This window comes from Ambystoma mexicanum, chromosome 5q (genome assembly GCF_040938575.1).
Source record: "Ambystoma mexicanum isolate Mex_15411 chromosome 5q, UKY_AmexF1_1, whole genome shotgun sequence".
Classification (NCBI taxonomy): domain Eukaryota; kingdom Metazoa; phylum Chordata; class Amphibia; order Caudata; family Ambystomatidae; genus Ambystoma; species Ambystoma mexicanum.
Window position 1 is genome coordinate 1,090,689,404 of NC_090933.1, and position 25,168 is coordinate 1,090,714,571.

The following is a 25,168-nucleotide window of genomic DNA, read 5'->3' on the forward strand; positions in this document are numbered from 1 at the left end:
CTCTGGGGGCTGCATTTAGCCATCTGCACTAATAGTGCTCACTGTTCAGGTTTAGGTCTGAGAGGTCTAGATTGGGCCTGATATCGCCGGTTTTCTTCAGTGCTTTGAAGTAGCAAGAATAGAAGTTGACTCCCCCTTTGTGTTCTGCAATAACCTCTATGGTGCCCAGGGGTAGAAGATTTTCTATCTCCCGCACTAAATCTGTAGATCTCTATAACCTTGGTGGAGACATTGGAGGTGAAGGAAGAATGTCCCCGTAAAAACCTTCCTTGATGAGTAATTCATGTAATCAGATAATCATGCGTATGCATGCAAACTGAGGGATTAACTGCTCTTAAAGTTGTGTCATGTGGTCCTTGTTAATATGCAACTGTTGTAAGGCTGCTTCCTTCCCTTCCACCAACCAAAATAACAATTATTCTTGGCTATCCAGATGAAGCAAATCTTTAAACCTCTCTGAAGCCTCACAGTTTTGGATCCAGCCAGAAGAGAGGCATCATTAATCTGCCAGAGATTCAGAGTAGAATTTTGGCACATTTCGAACCATGTGATTCCCAGGCTTTTGAGTTCTTGTCCAGGGCAACACAGGTTCTGAACAGGGCCTTTTTCTTTACTCAGAGCTACCAACACCACTAGAGATTGTGCTGAAAGATCCCCATTATGACGTAGTGCTTGTCCTTAGGGGTATTACATTTATAATCTAAAGACTTAGAAATGATGGACGCTGAATGAGGCTGAAACAATGTTGTACCACCTTCTCTATAACAGAGGTGTCTATTGCAGTAGAGGTTTGTCTGGAATTGAAGATCTGGTTTCACAGAAGGCAGCAAATCCAAAGTTTGCTTAGTTTTGGGTCTAACCAAATAAAATTGTTTGGAAGAATGTATTGGAATTTCATCCTTTTCCTCAGATGTACCATTTTCTTCATCAATCCTCAGAACCTTTGGAGGAGGTGGATTAACTGACAGTGCATCAATAGGTTCTGAAGAAGGAACAGGGCCGAGAGGGGCCACTTGGCATTATCACTTGTCAGCAAGTTTGGAAGCAAAAACCTCCACAAATTGGTCTAACATGACAGACTGCATGAGAGCATTGGCAATTGTCTCAACCATGTCTAAGGACAGCATGGAATGACCAGGTGCAACGTTTTCACCCAACACAGCCATCGGGTATCTGGTCAACCAAGGCTGGAATTTCAGCCCCGAGTAACTGAAGTGTTCATTGTGTCATGATACACTTTAAAACCCCAGGTCTTGGTAACTGAAGATTCATATAGAATTTCGGTTCCAAAGACTGATACTGAGAGGCCGAGGGCAGCTCCTCCTCTGAAGAGAAAAGAGGAATGGGAGAGACCTCTTCCATCACAGGAGTACCAGTGTTGAGGTGCTCACGTGAAATATTCAGAAGGAGCAAACAAGTCATCTTCTGCACCAGGGACCTGAATTACCACACAAGACAAACCCCAACCCTCAGATTGGGAACGAGACTGCAAATGTTTATTTATGAAAAGAGGCCTATGCTCTATCCTTATATGGTGGTTATGATCCAAGAGGGAGATGACTATAGGCTTCCTGATACCAAAGTAGTTGGCATAGGTTCCTACAGTGCCGACTTTGCCATACTGGGATCCAGAAGGGAGCTTTACTCACCCACGGAAATGAGAGAACTGGGATCCACCTTCTTAAAGCATTATGGCCCCCAGTCATGATTGCCTGTTTGGGACGATGCCAAGACATGAACACTCCTCCCTGGTACCTTATGAATCCTCTGTGGAGTGAAAAGGTCATACGGTACTGAAGACCAAGCCTTGCATCTCTGAACTTTCCACCAAGAGGTACTGGCAGACGTGTATGCCCGGTGGGAACTTGTGAACCTGATGTGGCAACTTGAACACTAATAACAAAAGGCATTGCCAAATTGGAGCCAGTGTCCAGTCTCAAATCCCTCTTACAACAAGGGTGAAAAGTTTTCCATACCTCCAAGGAGCCCATGGTGGCATATTGTATGGAATCCTTCACGAGCATGGAGAGTAAACGGGGTCTCAGCGACATGGGTTTCATACCAACACAGAGCTATGTGATGAATCTGATGTTGTCATGACTCCTTTCCCCAAGATAGACACTCCTCATGTGGCATGGGGATGGCAGCCGCTACCAGATCCAGACCCTGGGGGTGGCTATGCGAGGGAGGGTCACATGAGGGAAGGCGACCCTTAGGGGGAGCAACAGGCATCATGGTATCCCCTTTCCCTTTTAGGGATATCCCTTCCATTCCTCATGCCTTGATGGCATACTGTGATAATCCCCTTCAACAACCCACAATGCCTGCTGGCAGTATCCTTCAATATTCTGTAGCAAACTGCATGACAAAGACTGAGACAAGAAAGAGGACTGCCCAAATGAAGATTAGTAGGCTGAACCAGAAGGCACAGTCTAGTGCTTGGAGGAAGCTGATTGGCTCAGAGCAACTCCCTTCCTTGAAGCAGGAGTTCAAAGATGGAACAGCTGAGAGCAACAGGGAGATCCCACAAGCTAGTCACTGCCAGGGAAACGAGGCTGTCAGGTGGACAAGCGAGCAAGGAGACACAGGAGAACTGGGGAAAAGACTTACCAGCTCGGACTGGATATCCAGGAGGCGGAAAGCGAGGCAGAGAGGCAGCATAAAGAAAGGAGAGGCGGTGTCTGGACCAGAGACGCATTACCTCAGACAGGAGAGACGCCAAAGCGGGACGTGAGGCAAAGGAGGAGCTTTTCGCCGGCAAGGGAAGCCATAGCAATGCGCAGACTGCCATTGTTTTTCCTGAATTGGTGCATACTTAACTTGCTGCTAGTTCCCTTCTATTTCAGTTCCCTTATAGCCGTGTTGATAGTGCGAGGTGAAATCAGTTTTTCTAGTTTCAATTCTTAGCCACCTTGTGTTTTTAGCATTATTATATTTTTAATCAACTTTTAGAATACATTTTTAGCCACCTTGTGTTTTATCTGTATTGATTAACAAATTCAACTTCTTAGTCATCTCGTATTTTTTTGATGTACCAGCAACATAAACCTTCCTTAATTCTTTGTGCTTAGCTCATTGCTCCCTCACCTTATGTGCCTAGTGCCCACCTTATGTTCACTGCTGCTTGCACCGTGAGACCACGCTGTTCGTGTGTTCTGACATGCTGGTCACACTATGAACTACAATTCCCATCAGGATTGTAGTTTGTGAGCGTACTTAGGCCATTATCAGGCGTCAGGGTCTAGCAAGTCTGCGCAGGTCTGTGTTAGGACGCACCGCTTGCTGCATCCTTTCCCTTCTTCGTGTCTCTGATGTCCCCCATCCTTACAGCTAGTATTGTCGGGGGTTGAATATGGACATTACCCGGAAAATGGAAGTACTATTAGCTGGACAAGAAGCTAATAGGGAAACTATGGCTCAATTTCTCGCATGCAGGCAAGTAACCCAGAAAGTAGCTGGGAGGCTATTGTACAGAGTTACATGAATGACTGTGAGGGATGTCCCCCACCGAAACCTACCCTTGTCGGGCATGACCCTGTCACTCAGGAAGACAGTACACCCCTCTTGCACGTAAATGTACCCCTTTTCCCTCCACCTGAAACTTCACGCACCCCGAATCCTAACCCCCCCCCCTGCTAGAGGAATAGAATGCTGTGCAATCACCTATGACCTAACAGCCACTTTCAATAAAACGTGCACTTCTAGGTCACTGCCCAAACACGTTACTGACATTCACGATTATATTGTCAGTAGCAAAGTCGATATTAGGTGCCATACAAAGACATGGCTTTTGGACTCACATGGGCCTGTGATTGAGCAAGCGACCCCCCCAGATTACATGTATTTTGGGAAAAACCGAACCGAAGGCATTGGGCGTGGTGTTGCCATTATCTGGAAAAAGAATATGGGAATGTACGAGAGCGAAATAGATTGTGATGGGTGTATAATCTTACATACCAAGATCACCCCTAATCATAAGCATAGTATAAACCTAATCCTGATTTACAGGCCCCCGACTGAGATGCCTCTCTTTAATGAACATATTGCCCAGTTGCTATCTCCGCTACAAAAGCCAAATTGCTCTATCATCTTTCTGGGTAACTTAAATCGCTGGAAAGGTGATCCTGCAGACAAAGCAGCCCTGCACTTAGAGTGCTCGCTAAACAATATGGATATCCAGGTACATAACATAGCCACTTCTCACATAAGGGGCCATACATTAGACTGGGTATCTGGTTGCAACATAAAAATATCCAACGTCTTAACGACACCTTGTATATGGTCGGACCACGTCTTTGTCACTGCCAGGATGGAGCTCCCACTACCCTACCTGCGTAAACATGAGGCCCCCGACTCAGAGCTATGGTAGGAACATTCGAAAAATCAAAAATAGAGTCTTAGCTAACTGTTTAGAAGAACTCATGTCTAAAACAATTGATCAACACTGCCCGGCTCTGTTAGTGAAGTGCTACAATGAACATTTAAATGCTTTTTTTAACATTGTGGCTCCACTTAAAACCAGAATGGTTAGAGAGTGTCCTAACCATCAAAATTGCTTTACACCGGATCTCAACGCCATTAAACAGGAAAAAAGAAAAGCTGAGACTAACTGGATTAAGGAGAAAACCCTGGAAAATAAAAATTCCTGTACACTCATTGAGACAGAATACAAATGTTAAATTACGGAAGCCAACAAATCCTTCTACAATGATCAAATAATTAAAGCGGGAAATAAAACAAAGGAATTATTTAAATTATATAAATCCTGGGGAAAACAAAATGTTCTGACCCTCCCTTTTAATCCCAATAGGGAGGAATGCATTGATATCCAGAAAGCCTTTGCAGAGAAAATCACTGCAGCTCGTACCAAAATGTATTCCAAGCTAGAAACACAACCCTAGTCGGAACCTTCCTTAAACTCAGACCTGGAATTGTGTTTTCCGAACTCCAGGGGCTTTTTAACTTCCTCCCGATTTCCTGAAAGACATGCATCCAACCAGCTGTCCTGGAGATCTCCTTCCATCAAAAATTATCTTAGAAATCAGGGATATGTTTGTGGCATTTTTCAGAAGATTCATAAACGCCTCTTTCACGCAGGGCATTGTTCTGGCAGCCATTAAAGAAGTACGGTGACACCACTATTGAAGAAACCTGGTCTAGATCCAAAGGATTACACCAATCTTAGGTCTATAACAAATACTCTTTTCTTTTTGAAAATCATTGATAAAATGGCCACCTTTCAGATACAGAATCACTTGGAGACCACATCTTACAGAACCGAGAGTGCTCGTCTCGATTTACGGACCCATATTATAGCTGCGTTGGAAAGGGGTGAGTTGGGTTTGCTGATACTTTTAGATATATCAGCGGCCTTTGACCTTCTAGACAATAAACAGCTGTTAAAGACACTGGGCCTCATTACAATGTTGCTGGTCTGGAAACAAGGGTGCCGGTAAACTCACCGGCACCCTTGTTTCCGGACCAGAAAACTACAAGCCTGCCTGCCGGGGCCGCTGTGCTCGACAGGTCTGACCCTGCAGGGTGCAGTGGCCATGGTAGGTAGACTTGTCATGGGAGCACTGGCACCGTTGCTAACGGTGCCGGTGCTCCTGTGTCCCCACTCCCATAGAGTCCTGTAGGACTCTATGGGAATGGGGATTAACAAATGTACTGGTGCCTGACTTCCCGGACGCCGGACTTGTAATAGCCCGGTAGCACTGGGAAGTCAGGCGCCAGTAAATTATTATGGGTCCTGCGGCAACCCGCTGGTAGCACCAGCAGGGTTACCGCCGGATCCGTAATGAGGCCCACTGACTCACATTGTCCGCTTCTCTGATGAAGCCACAGTATGGATGTAGTCCTTTCTCTGCGGCTGTAACTCAAGGGTCTGCTGGGGGGATCTGACATCTGATTCTGCTCCTATTTCCTGTGGGGTACCACAGGGGGCTTGTGTCCCCCCATATTTGTTCAACCTCTACATTAAGCCCTTATGTGTTGAAAATGAAAAATTGGGGGTCTTTTTCCCTAACTACACTGATCATTTCCAGCTAGCCATGGAACTGAGTGGAAACTACGAGGCAGATCAGGAGAACTTTGGACAAAATGTATACTCTTATGAAGGAGTGGACGACCACAAGCTGGTTATGCATTAATGCAGCCAAGACTGAACTTATGGTCTATGGATCCAATCAGGCCAGAGAAATAATTGTCCCAGTTTATAAGAGTTTTAGTGTAGACGGGGGTTCCGTCACGGTCGTTGACAGAGTTAAAACCTTAGGCATATATATGGAGTATTTGCTTAATGTGAATGCACATGTTAATTATACAGTTAAAAACTCCAAATACTACCTGAGAGTTCTCATACAGATCAGTTCCCTGGTAACCCAGAATAAGTGTGAGAAATTAGTTTGTGCAATTGTTCTACCCAGATTGGATTACTGCAATTCCTTACTGGGTGGGGCAAGTAAAAACTTGCTAGGCAAGCTACAGAGAATCGAGAATTATGCGGTCTGAGCAGTTTTTAATATTGCTTGCAAGAAACCTGTATCAGGGGCACATAGAGAACTTCATTGGCTCCCCGTCACCACCAGAAAGTTCAAAATACTATCTTTGGGACATAAATGCTTATTCAGCAATGCGCCATCATATTTGAAGGAGAAACTGGAAGTCTACAAACCCATATGCAGCCTTCGGTCCTCTGACACATTGTCTTACCGTCCCACGTGTCAAGAGAAACAGGGGAAAGGGTTGATCTTTCCTAGTCCTGATGGCTCAGCCCTGGAATAAACTGTCAAAATGCCTGCGGAAGGAAAAAAATCACTGCCTTTAGGAAAAATCTCAAAACTAGACTATTTGCTTAGACCTGGCCTCACCAGCCCTCTTTGTCTGTCCGTGTCAGCCTGTCCCGTTTTTGTCTCCATCTAGCACACTGATGCCCAAGGGCTTTGGCGCTCAACAAATACATAGACATAGACCAGCTGCAGAAACGTGCCGCCCAAAGCGGGGAGAGAGCAGAAGCAGAGAAGGACCTGAGCGGGGTTGGTGAGGCCAACCGAGCCGGTCTCAAGCTGGTGAGACCACAGTGGAAGGTTGGGGCCTCAGGTGGGAGCTGCAGAAAGCATTCCCAAATTTGAACGAGAGGTACATTTCCTACGGCTTACATCACAAACTGATTGTCACAGTCCCAGTATTTGGGAGAGATACAAATACACAAGTGATAAAAAGAATTTGGGGGAAAGCATATGCCCTCAGATCATGAATGTAGATTAACATATGAGATAACCTGGCAGGAGAGTATATCAGTTTTTTTGCGAACTGGGATCCACACCCCCCAAGGGAGACTCAGGTCCCTAGGCTTTTTAATTGCATTGACTGTGGAAAAGACCTGGGGAAGGGAGTCGTTTCCGCTGGAGTGAATTGCAACACCAAGAGGAGGGGGTCATCGTCTTGCAATACAAGAAACGTGTTTTCTTTTGAACTTTTGTTTTGGTGGAGAGAAACCTGGGGAAGGGAGCCACTCTGCGGAGCTGTGAACATTATCCATTTGGAACTTTTGTTGGAGTTATACCTTTTTGTTGAACTTGAACATTTGTGCACTTTCTAAGCCAAAGACAATACCCTTAAGACCTTAGAGTCACTTTTAGAATGAGAGGGCTAGGATAGGATCTCGGACACAGGAACATTTTGCTTTGGACATCTTGACACAGGACAGACGCTTAGTTTTGGTTGAGGTAGGAAAATACCTCCTAGATTAGGTACAGCAAGGCATTTTCCAACCTTTATCATTTAATAAAAGTCTTTAACCACAACGCTGTGTCCTTTGTATCTGCGTCTACTTCCTGGTTCCTCACAGCTATCAGGAAATCAGAAGTTCCCGAGACAGTTTATATAAGCTCAGAGAGGGTCAGCCACCAAGAAGTGCTCACCACATCCTTTTCTTTGCTTTAAACCTACTGTCAACGGCATGCATGGAGAGGCCGTGGAGAGGGATGTAAATCTTCAAATAATAACCAATCAAATTAGAAAATACACCCCTCTCATAGAGGAGACTGGAAAACAGAGAAAAATGTCACTGCCCAAAAAAGGAAGATGCGCATAGAAGCTCTTTTCATATCTAAACGATAGGGCCGAAAAGCAGGAACTAGAGGTGGTGGTCGGTGATGTATGGGTGGAGGGGCATCTGGTGCTCAGAAGGATGCTACTTTCTAGTGTTCTTACATTATAGCATTCTTTTTTGGAGATGCTTGTACCTGCCCAGCCTGTGGTGCAGGCATGCACAATCACTTGGGAAAGAGGGCGAGCAGGATGCTAGAAAACATCTAAGCAGTTTCACAGTGGTGTGGGGAGAGGGAGTTGGTGAAAAAGTTGCAGAGGAGGTGGGTGGAGACCGGTGAGGTGGGCGAGGAGAAGGTGGATGAAGAAAGGAGAGAGAACGTATGGCAGGAGGCATCCGGGGAAGGTGGGAATGAGATATTAGGAGGAGATTGGATGAATTATTAAAGAGGAAGGAAAGGAAGTTGGAAGGAGACATCAGGAAGAGGCTGGAGAATGTATTAGAAAGGAGGAAGAAGAGGTTGGGTAGACACCATGAGGAAAGTAAGGAAGTTGGAAGGAGACATCAGAAAGTCTGGCAAAATACTAGGTAGTGGAATGGTTTCATGCATCCCCGATGGAAACTGTGGCATTCATGGAAACTCCATTGAATTCCCCGTTACGTTTCCTGCCATCGGGTCCGAGCAGTCTAGTTGTTCCAAGCAAGATGGCCGCCCCCTTCTACTAGCGACAGATCAGCAGTCCAGTGCGTTGCACCTTCGGTTTCTCCCGATCCGTCAACTCTAGTGTTTTTTTCACACTTTGAGCTAACGTTCCAATTGCCTCTTTCTGTCTTTTGCCGTCTTCTGTGCGATCGTCTCTTTGACCACTTCTCGGTGTCCTTCCTTATCAGTCCTCGGCGCACCTCCGGCGCTCTGTTAATTTTCCTTCGTGTTTTGCCTTACCTGTTCTCCGGGTCTCCTGCATTCCTGCTACCTCCCGCTTCGCTATTCCATTTGGTACGTGGTCCTCTTGTGTCACGGACTTAGCTGCATCCCTTCCTTTCTCCACGGATACTTGTTTGGAGTCAGCCGCTACCGACGTATCCTTCAGTTGTATCCCTATTTCCTGCTCCGAACAAAGATGCTCAACGTTCTCCACATTACATCCAGGAGGAATAATCCCAAGGTTTTTTCAGCCAGGAGGCTTTTTCCCTGTTTTTGAGGACTGGCTCCCGGGATACCCCGTGGTCTGGTGCTTGGACCCCAGACAACGTGGCCTCCAACGGAGCCCGCCCTTATTTACACGACAAAAGGAAGACAAGGAAGCCAAAGGTTTCTCGTAGAAGGACAGACACCCAAGAAAGCTCTACAGTGGAACAAGGCGAGGAGGAAGGGGTGAAGGTTATTGCCAAGTTTGACAAATGGGCTTGGAAGCAAACATCAAGAGTAGGTCAGAAGAATCATCAAAGAAAACGTTTTCAGGAAGCAGGTGAAGAAGTGACAAGAGTGAAGGTGCAATACTGTGGCAAAGCATTGAGGAGGAATCTGAGGAGAACCACAAGGGAGAGGATAGGAAACAAGGTGCAGGAGAGGTCCCGTAAAGCACTAGACCTTTACCACTTGTCAAAGAGGATGACATTTTGGGGAAGAGAGCAGGGTCTCTGAGACAGTGAGATGGAAAAGATTGAGAAGGCAAGCCTTGAGGTAGCCTCATGCTACCAGCGTTATGGTGGGAGCTCTGATAGGTTGGCCCACCCACATTCAGACCAAGCTTCTGCCTCTTTGCAGGCCTAAAGTACAGGAGCACGTAGGGTGCAAAATACATGACCGACAGGACCCTCCAAAATTAAAAACTAGAAGCAGGTGACCCGAGTCAGGTGACAAGCCAAGGATAAGCCAAGTATATATGAATGAATACCTGGCACACTTAAAACTCCTGGACTATGAGTGACTAATTTGATGAATTCACTCTGGGAAAGGAATCCAGATTGAGATTCATCAACTATAAAGACTTGAACTGTTGGACAAGGAGAAGCCACTCTGTTATTACGAAAGTTCTGAAGCATTTTTTAATTTGACCTTACATTTCCTTTTTGTTGATCTCAATCTCACCTTGTGGCTGGGATGGGGACTTCTAAGACTCATCTCCTGGAGAGTAAGGGTGACGAGTGGGTCTTGAGTCCTTGTGGCAGGAGTGTAACCAGTGGGGGAACAGGTAGGGACGATCCCTACCAGTCGCCACTGTGTCCTTCTGTTAGATACAGGGATGGAAAGAGTGGGATCCAGAGAGTCGAACCTGCAACACAGGGGGAAAAGCAGGTAGGCAGAAAAAACCCTAGCACGCATCAGATGGTACTTATAGGGTGTATGCAGAATCCGAATGGCTCCATGGCAGCGGCTGAAGCAATGTAGATGGTAGTGTGAGAAACCTGAGGGTGTTCTCCCAAGCAGACCTCGAGAATCCCTTATTCAGGTGGGCTGGGAAGGGCCGATGCTCTCAGATCCCAACCCTAGGGGCGGATGTGCGAGAGAGGATCACCTGGCTGGGGGAGCCGGGGGTTGTGCTCAGGGAAATGCCCCAGGTCAGACGCGGTATTATACCAAGGAAGAAGGTGAGGAGGGTGTAGTCCATGACGCTTTTGTAGGCTGTTACAGATCTACCCCCCTGTCCTCACACTGAATCTCCCTTATCCAAAGTCAACAAACCCTCTGCCTATGGTAAGCCCTTTAGGAGCTCAAACCCCAGTGCCGTGAGGACCTACATCTCCCAGGATCCCAGTTTTTCTGTTACATACCTGGATACACCCAGTCAGTCTTCTTCCTGTCCTTCTGGTTATTATTTTCCAAACTCCCAATCAGAATTGTCAAAACACCACTGTTCCCGTAATTCCCCCTATTCAAGTCACAAATCCTGCAATGTTTTCTTTTTCAAGTCAACCAACCACCCCCTTCCTTACGACAATTTATCCCCATCCTACAACAAATACACAAACACTTTCTCCCGACACGAAAGACAACAGACTAATACTAAAGCCGTTTACCTGACATTTCCCAACCTAAGGGTCAGGCAAAGTCAGGCAATTGACCAGAACCGCACACACCTGATAGCACTTTCCTTTCCCCACAGGCATAAAAGGTGGAGCACGAGAGCCCAAGACGAGCAAGCCAGACCGCACAATGAGAGAGCTATCTAAGAACGGCAGTTCAAGAGGAGGAGAAAGGCGGCGAGAGCCGAGAGGGTGACCAGGAGAGAAGCGACCTCGCCCTTTCCGACCCAGACTCGTGAATCGTCCAGAGAAGGAATCATAAGATCGCGAACACAAGCGTGTGTTGCAGCAGATGTCAATGGTGCATGGGGACCTCCTCTGCTGATAACCAAGCCAGAGAGAGAGACACCTGCTACCGTGGTACCGTCTTTAACTCCAAAGACAAGAAAAGCCAAGCGGTTCATCACAGCCGGTGAGTCGAGGGGAGAGCCGATAAGAAACCAAACTGTGTTGAACAAAAGCAGCACCTTTCTAATTGAAGAAAAGTACGGAGAACTGTTAATACGAAAGGGGAAAACCAGCTGCAGAGGAGTCCGGCACCAGGTGGGTGCTCACTAGAGAAACTCTGGGCGATTACCCTATTGTTGAAACTACCGTTACCAGAAGGCCTTGGGAACTGGGCAAGAAAGGGGTCAAACTGGTCATTCAGGGATCTATCAAAACCCTCTGTACATTCGAAAGTCTTTGACCGGCAGATGATTGTAAAGCTAAGGAAGGGAATCTCGCATCATAAGAGTATAAGGAATGGTATGATTGCAAATGTTGCCAAGAATGAACCTGACAGAGGGATGCCGATGAAAAGGGGAAAAGTCTAAAGTCTTGATGAACAGTGTGTTGACAAAGGTGAAGGCGACAGAGGGATGTCCACAGAGAACTGTTTAAAAGACATTAGGATTTGTGAATGCCATAAGTAAAAGTAAATTGACAAAAGCCGTAGTGAACCCGACGGAGGGAGGCAAACATCTGAGAAGGGTCTGAGCCCGGTAGAGGGGGATACAAGGGTGAAAAGCTATCACCCACCGGAAAAGGACATAGTGAACCCGACGGAGGAAGGCAAACATTCCACCCCACCGACACATGAAAGCAATGGAAGAGTTCTTTTGAATACAAGTCAGAGTGAACCCAACAGAGGGAGACTGATATTAGAGAGAGGTCTGAGCCCAGAAGAGCGAGACTCAGGGTTGAAGAATCATCATCCAAGTGCAATCAGAAAAGAACTTTTGGTTATTGTTTTTTTAAAATTGTTTTGTGGATCTGAGCCTGGGATAGAGGTATCCAGGCGTAAAAAGATATCACCCAATGTGCAAGCAAGAAGGAACTTTTGGTTGTTATTTTGGATCACATCCTGTCCTTGGAGGCAAGAGACTTTTTTTTATAGAAAAGAGCTAAAACCACCGAAGATCCTGATATCTGGAAAGCAGAACGGTCTCGTGCTGGAGAAGCTCAAGCGTGTGCTGTGTTCAGGAGTCCTGCCTTGTCCCGTGCTCAAAACGTTGGGAATGGAGACCCCCAGCTAACACATCCTTACTTATTATTCGTGAACACTTCTTTCTTTCTTGTGAACCTTATCCCGTACCCTTTTGTATTTAGTTTTAAGGATTGGCAATAGGTTTTTCTTAGTATAGGCCTTTTTCATTAGACATGACGCCACTAGGACTGCCTTATTATTATTTAATGGTTGTAGCTTGCTCCCATTTTAGATTTAGGTTTAGATTAGGTGTTTTCGCAACCCGCATACACAGTTTAGTAAACACCCTTAAACTGTGATCACTTGTGTCTGTCTTTACTGTTGCCACCATGAGTTCATGCAATAGGTTCCAATAACGCAGTAAAAGGCAGTAATGGGGGAGACAAGAATAGATGGCAAGAGATGAAGGCAGCAGGAAAGGATCAAGGAAGGCGGAGATGGGAGAAGAAACCAGGGAGAGTCTTACCCAACAAGGAATCTGAGGACGCAAGCGTTGCGATGCGAGGTGTTGCTCAAACTCCGGTCAATTTAAGGAATCTGCGTAAGTCCAGCTGCCACCTTGGAGGAACACTAGACCAGTAACAAACGTAACTGGTCTAGCGTAATGGAACAATGTGGTGTCTGTCACTCCAACTGTGCTATAGTGACCAATGGTTCGCTCTGACTGTTGATCCCATTCGGATTCATACCAAAAAGTTGTTTGCCTTTTGTGGTGGGGTAAGACATGTCCTAGTGAGCACATATAACACTGAAGGTGGTGTGTGGGGGTGGTGGTTGTTGTGGTAGTGTTTGTTGGTATGGCTACCACACTGTGCTGCTTTGCTCTTCCAGATCCTACAAATTGCGTTTGAAAGATAATGTACAGTTTAGTTTAGTTTATTTATTTGTATCACGCAGCCAAACCCTGGGGTATCTATCTATCTATCTATCTATCTATCTATCTATCTATCTATCTATCTATCTATCTATCTATCTATCTATCTATCTATCTATCTATCTATCTAGGTTCTTGTATTGCGCCACTAACCCAAAGGCCTCAGGGCGCTCACAGAAGAGAGAGAGAGAGCAGACAACAGACAACAATGACAAACAAGTAGCACAAAAAAGACAGTGACCATAGGAGGCCCGTCATCACACAGGCCAATCATGATGAAGGGAAATGACAGAAGGAAAACCAGATATCAGAGTGCAGGGTCGGAAAAGTTAAGAGTATCCTAACCTTTATCAAACAAGAAGGTCTTTAGTTGCTTCTTAAAGATAACAACTGGGCGCATTCACTTGTAGAACAACATCATAAATTACAGATGATTACATATACAGTGAGATGCAAATAACAGTAATAAATACAATAAATAGCAAATGGGACCAGGTTACAGGATGGTCTGAGTCAGTGGGTAGCACAATTGTTACACAGAGGACCATGTTAAAGAGCAGTGGCGTCGCCAGGAATCAAATTTAGAAGGGGCACAGAGGGGGCGAAAGACAAAAGTAGGGAGGGGACAGACAAATGTAGGGGGAGAACATGGTCACTGCCCGTCTTAGGTAGAGGGTGCACAAGGGGGGGCATATGGGAGGGCACAGGGTTTCACAGGGGGGGGGGCAGCCCTCTCAATCCCCCCCTAGCGACGCCACTGTTACAGAGTGGTCTGGGTTTATATATAGCAGAGATGTTACAACATGAGGGAGTTAGTGAAAGTAGATCTCAACTGTGTGTGTCTAGGTGTCGCAGTGGTACTTGAGCAGGATTATTGTTACTGAGTCGTGAGCAGAGCCTTCACCTTTCCTCTTAATAACCAAAACGACGGGTACGCCCTAATGTCCATAGGGAGTGAGATCCAGCATTTCCCAGCAAGCTCAGGTAAGCTTGCTCCCCCTGCTTGTTTGTTTATTTTATTTATATAATGCAACCGGACCCAGGGGTATCTGGGCGCTTTTAGAGATTTGTTACATACAAAGGAGATGTAGTTAGGATGGATATGATGCATACGTAAAAAGTTGTAGGAACATAGCAGATAGGTACAAATATACAGTCATGGTACATGGCATAACAGATAAGTACAAAGAGTAAAATCATGGTACCTAAGTAAGTGAGGGGAATTTGTACATGGCAAGACAAGAGGGCAAGACATATGGAGCAAGACAGTAGTTGTCTAGGTTACTGGAAGTAAGAGTCATCAAGTGCTGAGTTGGTATGGTGTGGTCAAGTGGTTTTAACAATTCTTGCTGGTTAAGCAGGAAATCACGTTTTTCCTGAAATTGGAGACTACTTGGATGGATTTGATGTCTAAAGGGAGGGAGTTCCATAGTTGGGAGGCCACAACTGGGAAGCTAGACCCTCCAGATCTTTTTGGGTTGTATCTTGGGACCACTAGGCATGAGGTGTCTGATGATATGGTAATTCGTGTAGATGTTCTCAAGGTGAATTTTTCCGTGAGGTATGTAGGGGCTGTATGATTCAATGCTTTGAAGGTAAGACAAAGCGTTTTCAGTTCAATCTTTTCTTTAACAGAGAGCCATTTGCGTTGTTTTCTAATTGCAGAGATATGCTAATTTCTTGGTATGTTTAGTGCCGCTCTAAGAGCATTATTCTGCATTATCTGTAGTTTGTTAAGTACAGTCTTGTTAGCGCCTAAGTAGAGACCATTGCAGTAGTCCAGCTTGGACATTATGAGAGCTCTGGCTAATGAGACAACGTTCTGCAGATAATGTCTGCAGGCTCTAATCAGCTTGCCTGTGTAGGCAGTGGCTGAGGCAGTCCTATTCACTTGCTTACTAAGGTTGGAGGTAGAATCGAGGTAGAAGCTGAGTGTCTTGACTACTTTGGCAGTAGGGATGTTGTTCTCATCTATGTTGTGTGAGTTGTAATTGGGACTTAGTTTGTTTAAGTTTGCTGGCGAGCCTACAAGGAGTAGTTCTGTTTTGTCATCATTCAGGCACAGGCCATTGACGGCCATCTATGCCTGAATTATGGTGTAGATCTTGTTCACACAACGTACATCTGTGTCGTACACGCCTGTAAGGGGTAGGAGTATGTGGGTGTCATCTGCATAATTAGTGTAGGTGACACCCAGACGGTCCAGTTCATCAAGGGCTTTGTAAAGACGTTATACAAAGTTGGCGAGATGCATGAGTCTTGGGGCACACCGCAGGTGATTGGTATGGGATCAGCTGCTGCAGATGGCGAGAAGACTCGCATGGTCCTGTTATTTAGGAAGGATTGTATCCAAGTGATGGCTGACTTGGAGAAGTTGGCAGCTGAGGCAAGGTGATCGCATAGTATCTTGTGATCAACCAAGATCAAAAGCCGCCAACAAGTCCAAGAGGAACAGGATAGCAAGTTTACCTTTGTCTTTAAGATCGTCAGTCGGGCTTTTTAGGTCAATGAGGGTGGATTCTGTCCCATGTTGTGGTCTAAAGCCAGATTGCCTGGTTCCCAGAAGTTTGTTGGTCTCCAGGTAGTCTTGGATATATAGGTATGCAACCCTATCCAAGATTCTTAACAAAAAAGGGACCGTAGTGATAGGTCTATAGTTCGAAGGTATGGTAGGGTCCAGGGTTTGTTTTTTAAGAAGTGGAAGTACCCAAGATTCCTTGAGGTTACTGGGTACTATGCCACTTGAGAATGATGTGTTAATTAGTTTTGTTATGAACGGGACTAGATCTCTGGCTGCATCTTTAATAAACTGTGCTGGGCAACTATCACCCTGGCAATTAGAGGGTGTCAGAGAGGCTAGGATTTTTTGTACTTCATGTATCGATACATTTGAAAATTTGAAACCTTGGGGTTGTGGGGTGAGTAGTTTTGGAGAAGGTTTGGTAGTGGTTGCGTTAGTAAGAAGTCATCGTTTGTCGGCTATTTTTGTTTGGAGGCTAACAATATTGTCGGTGAGAGCATTTTCAATGCTCATGCACCAGAGTTTGTCTTTTAAGCATGAGTCTGTGGGTGGGTTAGGTGTCTCCATTTCTCTCAGGATATTAAAGAGTTCTTTAGTCCTGGAGCCTGCTTGATTTATTCTAGTGCTGTAAGTTTCTCGTTTAGTACGATAATTTCTTCTTTATATTTAGTAGTGATAGTGGTTAGATTGGTTTTGTTCTCCGATCAGGGAGCATGTTTCCAGATAGTTTCAAGTTTTCTTTTTTCAGCGCGGATTGCTTTTTAGCTCACGGGTAAACCAAGAATTCACATGGGCTCTTGGTTTTCCTTTGCGCATTTTGAGCCGAGCGACTTTATCTATTGCATTAGCCATAGAGGAGTTGTATGCATCTACAAGCGAGTTGGGGTCGTTTGAGTTAATAATGCCATTTAGTGTTGGAATGACAAGGGGCATGCTTTATTTCTTTTAGGGCATGGCGGTGCTATGGGACTGGTTTTGCCTGTGTTGAATTCAAAGGGGATAAGGTAGTGGTCAGTCCGAGTTTGCGGCAGGATTTCGTTTACAGAGATGTTGCAGTTTAGGTCTGCTGCCCAGTCAAGGGTCCTTCCCTTCTCGTGAGTGGGTTGTGCAATTATTTTTAATTTTTTGGGTAAATCCATGTTCAGCCAGGGCGTTAGCTAGAGAGGTAGCTGGGAGGTCATTAGGGTCATTATATCCTAAATTGAAGTCTCCTAGAATTAAGTTTTGCGATATGGTTTTGATGTTGTCAGATAGAAGTGTTGTTATATCTTCTTCGAAATTAACCTATGGGCACAGGAGGTCTGTAGATCAGGTGGATTGTGATGGTACTTTTGTGCGAGGTTTGGAGTTTAGCGGAGAGGATTTCACATGAGGAGAGTAGTAGTGAGGCGGCTATTCTCATGTCTAAAGAGTGTTTAATGATCAGGGCAATACCTCCCACTTTGGAGATTGGTCTGTCAACTCTAATGAAAGAGTAATTGTCAGGGATAGCTAGTAGAAGCGAGGTGCCTGCTGCAGCGTACAGCCAGGATTCTGTGACTGCTAGGAGGTCCAGGTTGTTAGATAATATGGTGTCCACTATGTCAGTAGCATGAGCCACTAGAGCCACTAGCCACTGCTGTTTTCAGGTTGAAGTTAGGGATGTTTAGTTGGTGCAGATATGGGGATCTGGTTGGTCTGGAAGTGCCTTTTCTGGTAAATTTGTCTGATAAGTAACATAGTGCTGTCAAGGAGAGGCATTTATGTGTAATGACGACTGATTGTAGTTTCATTCTGTCACGAATAGGGAGCCAGTGAAATTCCTTTCTAAAAGTGGAGCTGTGGGCCTTGCAGGGTAGATTGAGGGCACATCTGAGGGCATTGTTCTGGAGAACCTGTATTCTATTCAGATTGCGATTAGTGGAACCAAGAAAGAGTGTATTGCAGTAATCTAATCTGGATAGAATCAGAGCCCTAGTCAGGGTAAGGCAGCTGTTGGTAGATAAGAATGGTTTACAGGCATTGATAAGTTTATTAGTCTAAGCAGTGGATGAAATAGTGGCAATTATTTGTTTTTTAAGCAAGGGTGTGGAGTCAAGATACACACCCAGTGTTTTGACTTCTTTTGAGACTTTTATAATGTTACCGTCGATGGTAAAGGACTGGTACTGTGGGTCGAGTTTGTTAAGACGGGTCTGCGAGCCCACGATCAGCAGTCCGTCCAGTCGTCACTTAAGCAAAGGCTGTGGGTAGCCATCCAGGCTTGTATTTCAAGGTAGATTTAATTTCATTTTACAACATCTTTCTCATAAAAACCTGTGAGGGTGATGAGGAAGTGGGTATCGTCAGTATAATTTGTGTATGTGAAACCGAAGTCGTCAAGACGGTCGAAGAGGAGCTTAGTAAAGATGTTGTAAAGCGTGGGGGATGTACAAGACCCTTGGGGGACTCCACATTGGATGGGGACAGGGTCAGCCACAGCCGAAGGGGCGAAGACTCTGGTCGTTCTGTCAGACAGGAAGGATTGAATCCAACTGGTGGCATTGTACAGATATGGATGAGTAGCATTGTCTTACCCTCCCATCCCTGTAACTGTGGCATTGTCCTTCTCCACCTCAGCATCAGTGGTTTCCAGAATCAAGTGCTGCTCCCTGAACTCAGAAGCATGATAAGCTCATCATCTTTATTATTTTCAGGCTCACTGGATGTGATGGGTGGAAAATGTCATGTTGCAGGTATCAGCCTTGTTATGTGTGAGGTGGGGCTAGAGTGGGGGCAAGTTGAGGGAGGTGATGTGATGAGGCAGGAAGCCTCCGTTCATAATAATGTGGAGTTGAAGCCAGTCACAACTTTGTGGGCTTCATCGTTTGTTCGTGCACTGTGCACATTTATCCGCAGTGCCTCCAAGCAATCACTGGCACTGTTACTATGGTGCTGACATTGGCGATGCGTGGTTCGACCCTCCCACAAATCGGTGGGCACGGCAGCTGAAAGAGCCATGCTCCGATGCATGCTGCAGGAGCGGAAGGCATTCGTTTCGGCCTTCATGGTGGCAGTGAGTTACAGCCCACATTTTATTTGTTGCGGGTGGCGGCGGTGAGATCCCATAACTCCAGATGGTCTCCCAGACACGCAGTATATAACGGGTGCACAGCAGGCACAACGTCGCCACGGAAAGCTAGCCTGCACCTCCAGTTGTGTTCTCCATTCAAAAGGCGGGTCTCCCAGATGCAAATAAGCAGCCTGCAAGCCTGAGGGGACTCATTTGATGCTGCTGGCAGAAGCAATGACAGCTGTGTGAGGTGCAAGTCTGTGAAGGTGAGGAGGCGGAAACCTGCACTACACAGCAGGGTCTACGGCTACCATCTTTACCCAGGGCTCACTTGGTATACATTTTGCTGTTCAGCCCTCATTGCATACAATACAATTAGACAAGGACACTCCAAAAGGGAGCCATTCAACTGCATTTCCACAAAACAGCAGAAATGATGACACCACACCCACCATGTCAGACTGCGATGTACTAGCCATTTTGGTCTTTGGCAAATCCCCTCAGGAGCATGACGATACACTGCACCGGGTTTATCTGGCACTGGAAGCTGCCCGGGTGACCCTCAACAAGGACAAATGTAAGTTCAGAAAACAAATACTGAAATTATTTGGACACATATTTTCAGATCAAGGTATGCGCCGAACCCTGAAAAAGTTGAGGCCTTAAAGGGGGCTCCCCGTCCAACTAATGTATCTGACCTGAGATCATTTTTACACCTTGCAAGTTACTGCTCCCGTTATCTGGAAAACTATGCCACAGTGAGCACCCCACCCCAAGAGCTGACGAGAGATAACCAGGAGTTTGTCTGATTCCCTGAGCATGAATTAAACTTCGAAACTATAAGAGCAAACATTGAATCTGCCACAGATATGGCATATTTCAGCTCATCTAAGGAAACCGAATTGACCGTCAATGCCAGCCCAGTGGGCCTATGAGCAGTGTTGGCCCAGTATGACCCCAAGACCCCACATATCAAAGGGGTCATGTCCTATGCCAGCCGCAGCCTGATGACCACAGAGCAGAAGTACTTGCATGCCGAGAAGGAGAGCCTAGCAGTCGTCTTCAGCATTTTCATCTTTTCCTCTTCGGGAAGGCTTTCACAGTCGCCGCATACCACCAGACCCTTCTTACAATCTACGGGAACCCGAAAGCAAGAATGCCTCCACGCATTGCGAGATGGGGTCTTCGACTCCAAAGCTACAAGTTCACCATCTACTACAGACTGGGGAAGGACAAGAACCTGGCCGACTACCTCTCCCGCCATCCCGCAGACACCCTACAATCAGAGCACTCCATTGCAGACGCCTATCTGCACTGTCATCCACCAGATGAAGCCGTTCCCCATGGTGTGGGAAATGCTCCAACAGTAATCAGCTGCTGACGTGGCCCTTGCCATCAGTGTACAGTACATCGTCCAAGGGAGACTAAAGCTTTCAAAGGAAATGGCCAAACACCTTGATGCTCTGTCTCAAGAAGATTTCAAAAGCATGATGCTGGTGCTGGAAGAGCTCACTATCACTGAAGACTATGTTATCATGAAAGGGTGTAAGATCATCTCTCCCAAGTCACTGCAAAAGCAAGTCGTGGATCTGGCACACGAGAGGTATCACGGGTGGTGTCCAAGAAGAATCTACTCTGACAAAAGATATGATTTCCAGGCCTGTATGAGCAAGTTGAAGAAACCCTGAAGGACTTTGCCATCTCCTGTGCAGTAGCACAGATTCCATGGCCAAACCCTGTGCAGATGTCCCCGCTGCCGGTAGGTTCCTGGGAAGAGCTGGGGATCGATTTCTTTTGCCCACTCCGAGACGGCATGTATGCTTTGGTGGTAATGCACAAATATTAAAGATTTCTGGAGGTGCAGATTGTACAATCCACGGCGGCGGCGGCCGTCATACCAGCTCCGGACTGCATACTGATAGCGTATGGTATCCCAAAAGTCATTACGCCAGACAATGATTTCGGCCGTTTACCAGCCTGGATTTTGCCAACTTCGCACAACACATGGGGTTCAAGCACTGATTGATCCCACCCCTCTACCTCAGGCCAGCGGCATGGCGCTTCATGGGGAACATCAAGAGAGCACTGCAAGTCGTCCACGTGTCCCGCAAACCTTTTGAATAGACACTATACCAACTTTTGAGGAACTGTCGACCTACGCCTCATAGCACCACAGGCAAATGCCCAGCGGACCCGAGAGAAGGACTTGAGAAAGAAAATGAAGATGAAAGTGACAGTAGATGCGAGAAGGGGTGCACGAGAAAGTATGGTTCAAGTGGGAGACACAGAGTGTTGGTACGCTAGACACAATGACGGAAAGAAGACTCTAGGTTTGCACCAGGACTCCTTAGTCACACAAGTGAAGGGCACCATGATCACTGCAGAGGACAATGATGGACGTGAAACCACTCGAAATATATCCCACTTCAGAGAATGCAGGGGAAAAACAGAAGAGTGCGATGAGCCGTGGGATGAGCCCACAGATATCTGGTCCCTGGGAGATTCGGATGATTCTTTCTTAGGAGATGGGGAGGCATCTGCTGAAGAGTGGAGGGATGTGGCGCTCAGCCCCTCGAGACGCAGTCCAGCTCCACTGCGAGAGGGATGGCCAGTCAGGGCCAAGACCAAACCTGTAAGACTTATTGAAGAAATGGGTTAATATATTGACTGTTTAAGAAGGGGGAAGGTGTCATCTTGCAGGCATCAGCCTTGGTATGTGTGAGGTGGGACTTGGTTGGGGGCAAGTTGAGGGAAGTGACGTGACGAGGCAGGAATCCAGTTAGTAATAAAAATGAGTTGAAGCCAGTCACGACTGCATGGGTATCATTGTTTGTTTGCGCGCTGCACACAATTATCCATGGTGCCTCCAAGCGAGCACTGGCAACGTTACTACGGTGCTGACAGAGACAAGGGGCATCCCCTATCCTGCTGCTCTACAGCACATGTTTTTTTCTCCTGGATCATCCTCCTCTTGACTGTGTATTTATATTTATTTATTTTCATTCTTGATAACGCGTCAAATCGCCCGCAGGCCTCACGGCAAGTATATCCTTACTCAGTATGCACCACTACAATGTGTGTTTTTCGTCTCCCAGCTCATCGATTTCCTCTACACTGTACATTGTTGGTCCCAGGTCAACATACAGTCAATCCTTACCCCTCCCACTTCTACCGTGAGATATAGGCTTGAGCAACCTCCTCCTTTCCCTCATCCTCCAAATGCAATACCTGAGCATCTACTTCTATCGCTTATGGAGCAGTTACCAGAGAATGTGAAATTGATCTCTTCAGTTTTCCATGCACAATTCCAGCCTCCCTGGTGCAAACCACCACTGCACTGGCTTAGGTAAGATGCAGTCTATTCACATGTCTCCCCTTGAATGCTTAGATTCTCCTGACATGATGTACCCAAGATTGCTATAATATGATCTCCTGCTGCCGGCAATTAATTCCTAGAGGGTCATTTTAAAATGAGTGGAGCGGGCAGTGGAGGCATAAAAGCAAGGCTTAATGCTTTTATGCCTCCATGTCCATCTCCAGCCCAGCGTGCCTTCCTCTTCTCCTTTTGTGCTGGCATTTTTCTTTACACCTGAACGATATTTTCATTCAATGTAAAATGAGTGAATCTCTATGGAATCTGCATTAAATAGCGACCTTCCGAAGAGCAGGCAGATTTCACAGGGATCCATTAGTGAACGCCATCTACAAAGAGTAATGTGCAGTCCTCATTTACTTTAGCCAGGGAGCACAACTGAAGAGTAAAAGCTATTTCACCTGGTTTTACTCTTTAGTCTTAGATTACTCCTTATAAATGTTTCAAATTGCATGTAGTGGACGCATCACCACGTAGGTGCTAACATTGGCAATCTTTTGCATGCAATTTGCATTTTTTTTTAATCAAATTGCTTACGGAAACTTTTCTACGCAGAAAGTATAAGTATACCGTTGGACCACAAAAAGACACCACACCCAGTTACAGCAACGGAATGCACTCTGTAAAAAAAATTCGGAGACTTTTCTTTGGCAAAAAAAGTTGTCCAGAGGGCTGTACAGGCAAGGCTGACCTGAGTTCCTCGGTAAAGGTGTGATGCCCTGGGTAATGTGAATGTACAATGCGAGAAGTGGGAAAAGCAGGTGGAGGTGATGTGGCCTTGCTTGGTCCGGGTTTGCTGGCTTGCCAAGCAACCAATTCGAGGCCAAAGCAAAACTAGTGGATACTGGGAGTGGGTTGTGATGGTGTGCTTGCCTGGGAGGTGATGGGGCTTAGATCAACCCAGGCCATATCACCCAACTAACAGCCAAAATAAGACCTGGGCAACACTAGTGGATGGTAGGAGAGCCTTGGATGGGCACGACACAAAATCAAAGGACAATGAAAACCGTGGATGGATATTAAATTAAAATGATTGATGTTCTTTGTAATTGTATTTACTTGAAGAACAGGAAAGGTCAATTTTGATCAGAAATGACTTACAATGACACATTTACAGATGAGGGAAGCATTCCCAAAAAGGGTGCCTGTAAAATAGCATAAAGTTGACAAAAGTAGTGATCCAGTTTATAAGGGTGTTCCAAGTTAGGACATATACCAGGGACAAAACAAAACAAACAAAAGCATATTGTATATCTGAAAACAGTTGACCTTCAAAAATAACATTAACCTAATGAGGAAACTGTTTCAAACTAAACAGGAGCACTAATTAGATATCCAAAATTACGTTAGTAAGCATCACTGGACGCAGTGGTGGGGTCAGGTAGGCAAGACGGAGGAGAAGGCAGGGGGATATCAATAACAATAGCAAGAGTGACAGGACAGACAGAGAGGTGTGTAGACTTATCAATTTCACAAATAATTTAATGCTAAATATAACGTTTTAGATTACAATTAGACTTGAAACTGAAAAAATGTTTCATACCTCAGGCCACCTTGGATGACATAATGCTAAGTCTTTTTCCAATTCTTGCTTCCACCAGCCCTTCCAAAGCTTAAACTTTTTTTGTGAGTTATAGATTTCTCTGAATTCCTCCACCAGTTGATATATTGTGAGTCCCACAGCTGCCATAAGCAAAATGAGTCTCCAAATATCCTAGATTCAGAAACGTTAAATAGAACATTTAATTCTTAGTTTTTGTTGTTCGTGCACTCTCATCATTTCACCCCACTAACTATCCCACTTAACAGAATACCACATTTTTAAAAAACTGACAAATAATAAAGAAATAAAGGAAATAATGTTTAACAATGAATACACAGAAGCACATTAGAATATTCTATAGCCCATGTGCTAGAGAAATGTGCTAGTGTATTCGAGTCATACAAAAGAACAAATGACTTACCTCTCAGTAATGTTCTTTCTGATGGATGTTCCTCCCATGGGATCCTCATCTATCATATTGTTTCCGGAGCACAGCTATTCTTCGGAAACTTTTCTGCCACCAGGAGCACCGTGGGGCTCAGCCACACACCTCTACACACCCTCTGCCGGACATGACGTTGGCAAGTATACATCTAGGCACTGCATCCTGTGACCTCAGTTCTACTCTTTTTGAATAGCTCTCTGATGCTGGGGCCCCATGGGACCGATGATGTACTAGCTATCCACCAGAGATGGGCAGGTAGGGACAGCGATGAGGAATCGTGGGAGGAATGCCCATTATAAAGAACATTACAGAGAGTAAGTAATTTGGTCTGCTAATGGATTCCTTCCTCCCAAGGATTCCAAATCTATGATAGACTCCTATAGCAGTAGAAAGATCTGGAGGAGGGAGGAGAGCAAGGGGCACCACATACACTAGAAAACTCTGGAGGACCGCCCCGCCGAAACGGGAATCCTGTCCTGAAAGAAATGAAGCAATAATGCTTCACAAATGTGTGCTGTGAAGCCCATGTTGCCGCTTGGCAGATGTTCAAGAAAGGAACTCCCCTCTGCAGGGAAGAGGTGGCAACCTCTGCTCTGGTACAATGAGATCAGAGGCCTTCAGGCACATCCTTGCCAGCCAGATCATAGCATTCTGAGATCCGGAGAATGATCCATCTAGACAGGGTCTGCTTAGTCACAGTGCACGTGCACCAGCATAACCAACGAAATAATGGGTTATCTTTCCTGATGTCCTTTGTCGAGAGACAACGCAGCTGAGAGCCCTTACTGGGTCCAGCTGATGGAACCGTTCCTCTGTCTTGGAAGGATGAGGTG

General features: G+C 45.8%; 1 protein-coding gene across 1 annotated transcript in view; it reads right to left on the bottom strand.

The window, feature by feature from the left end:
- Nucleotides 1–25,168, bottom strand: part of LOC138498350 (transient receptor potential cation channel subfamily A member 1-like) — a 1,354,892-nt gene that overhangs the window by 515,467 nt on the left and 814,257 nt on the right. The window contains exon 11 of the mRNA XM_069622141.1: nucleotides 23,891–24,061. Coding sequence (XP_069478242.1) covers nucleotides 23,891–24,061 — 171 coding nt within the window. The remainder of the gene's footprint in view (nucleotides 1–23,890; nucleotides 24,062–25,168) is intronic.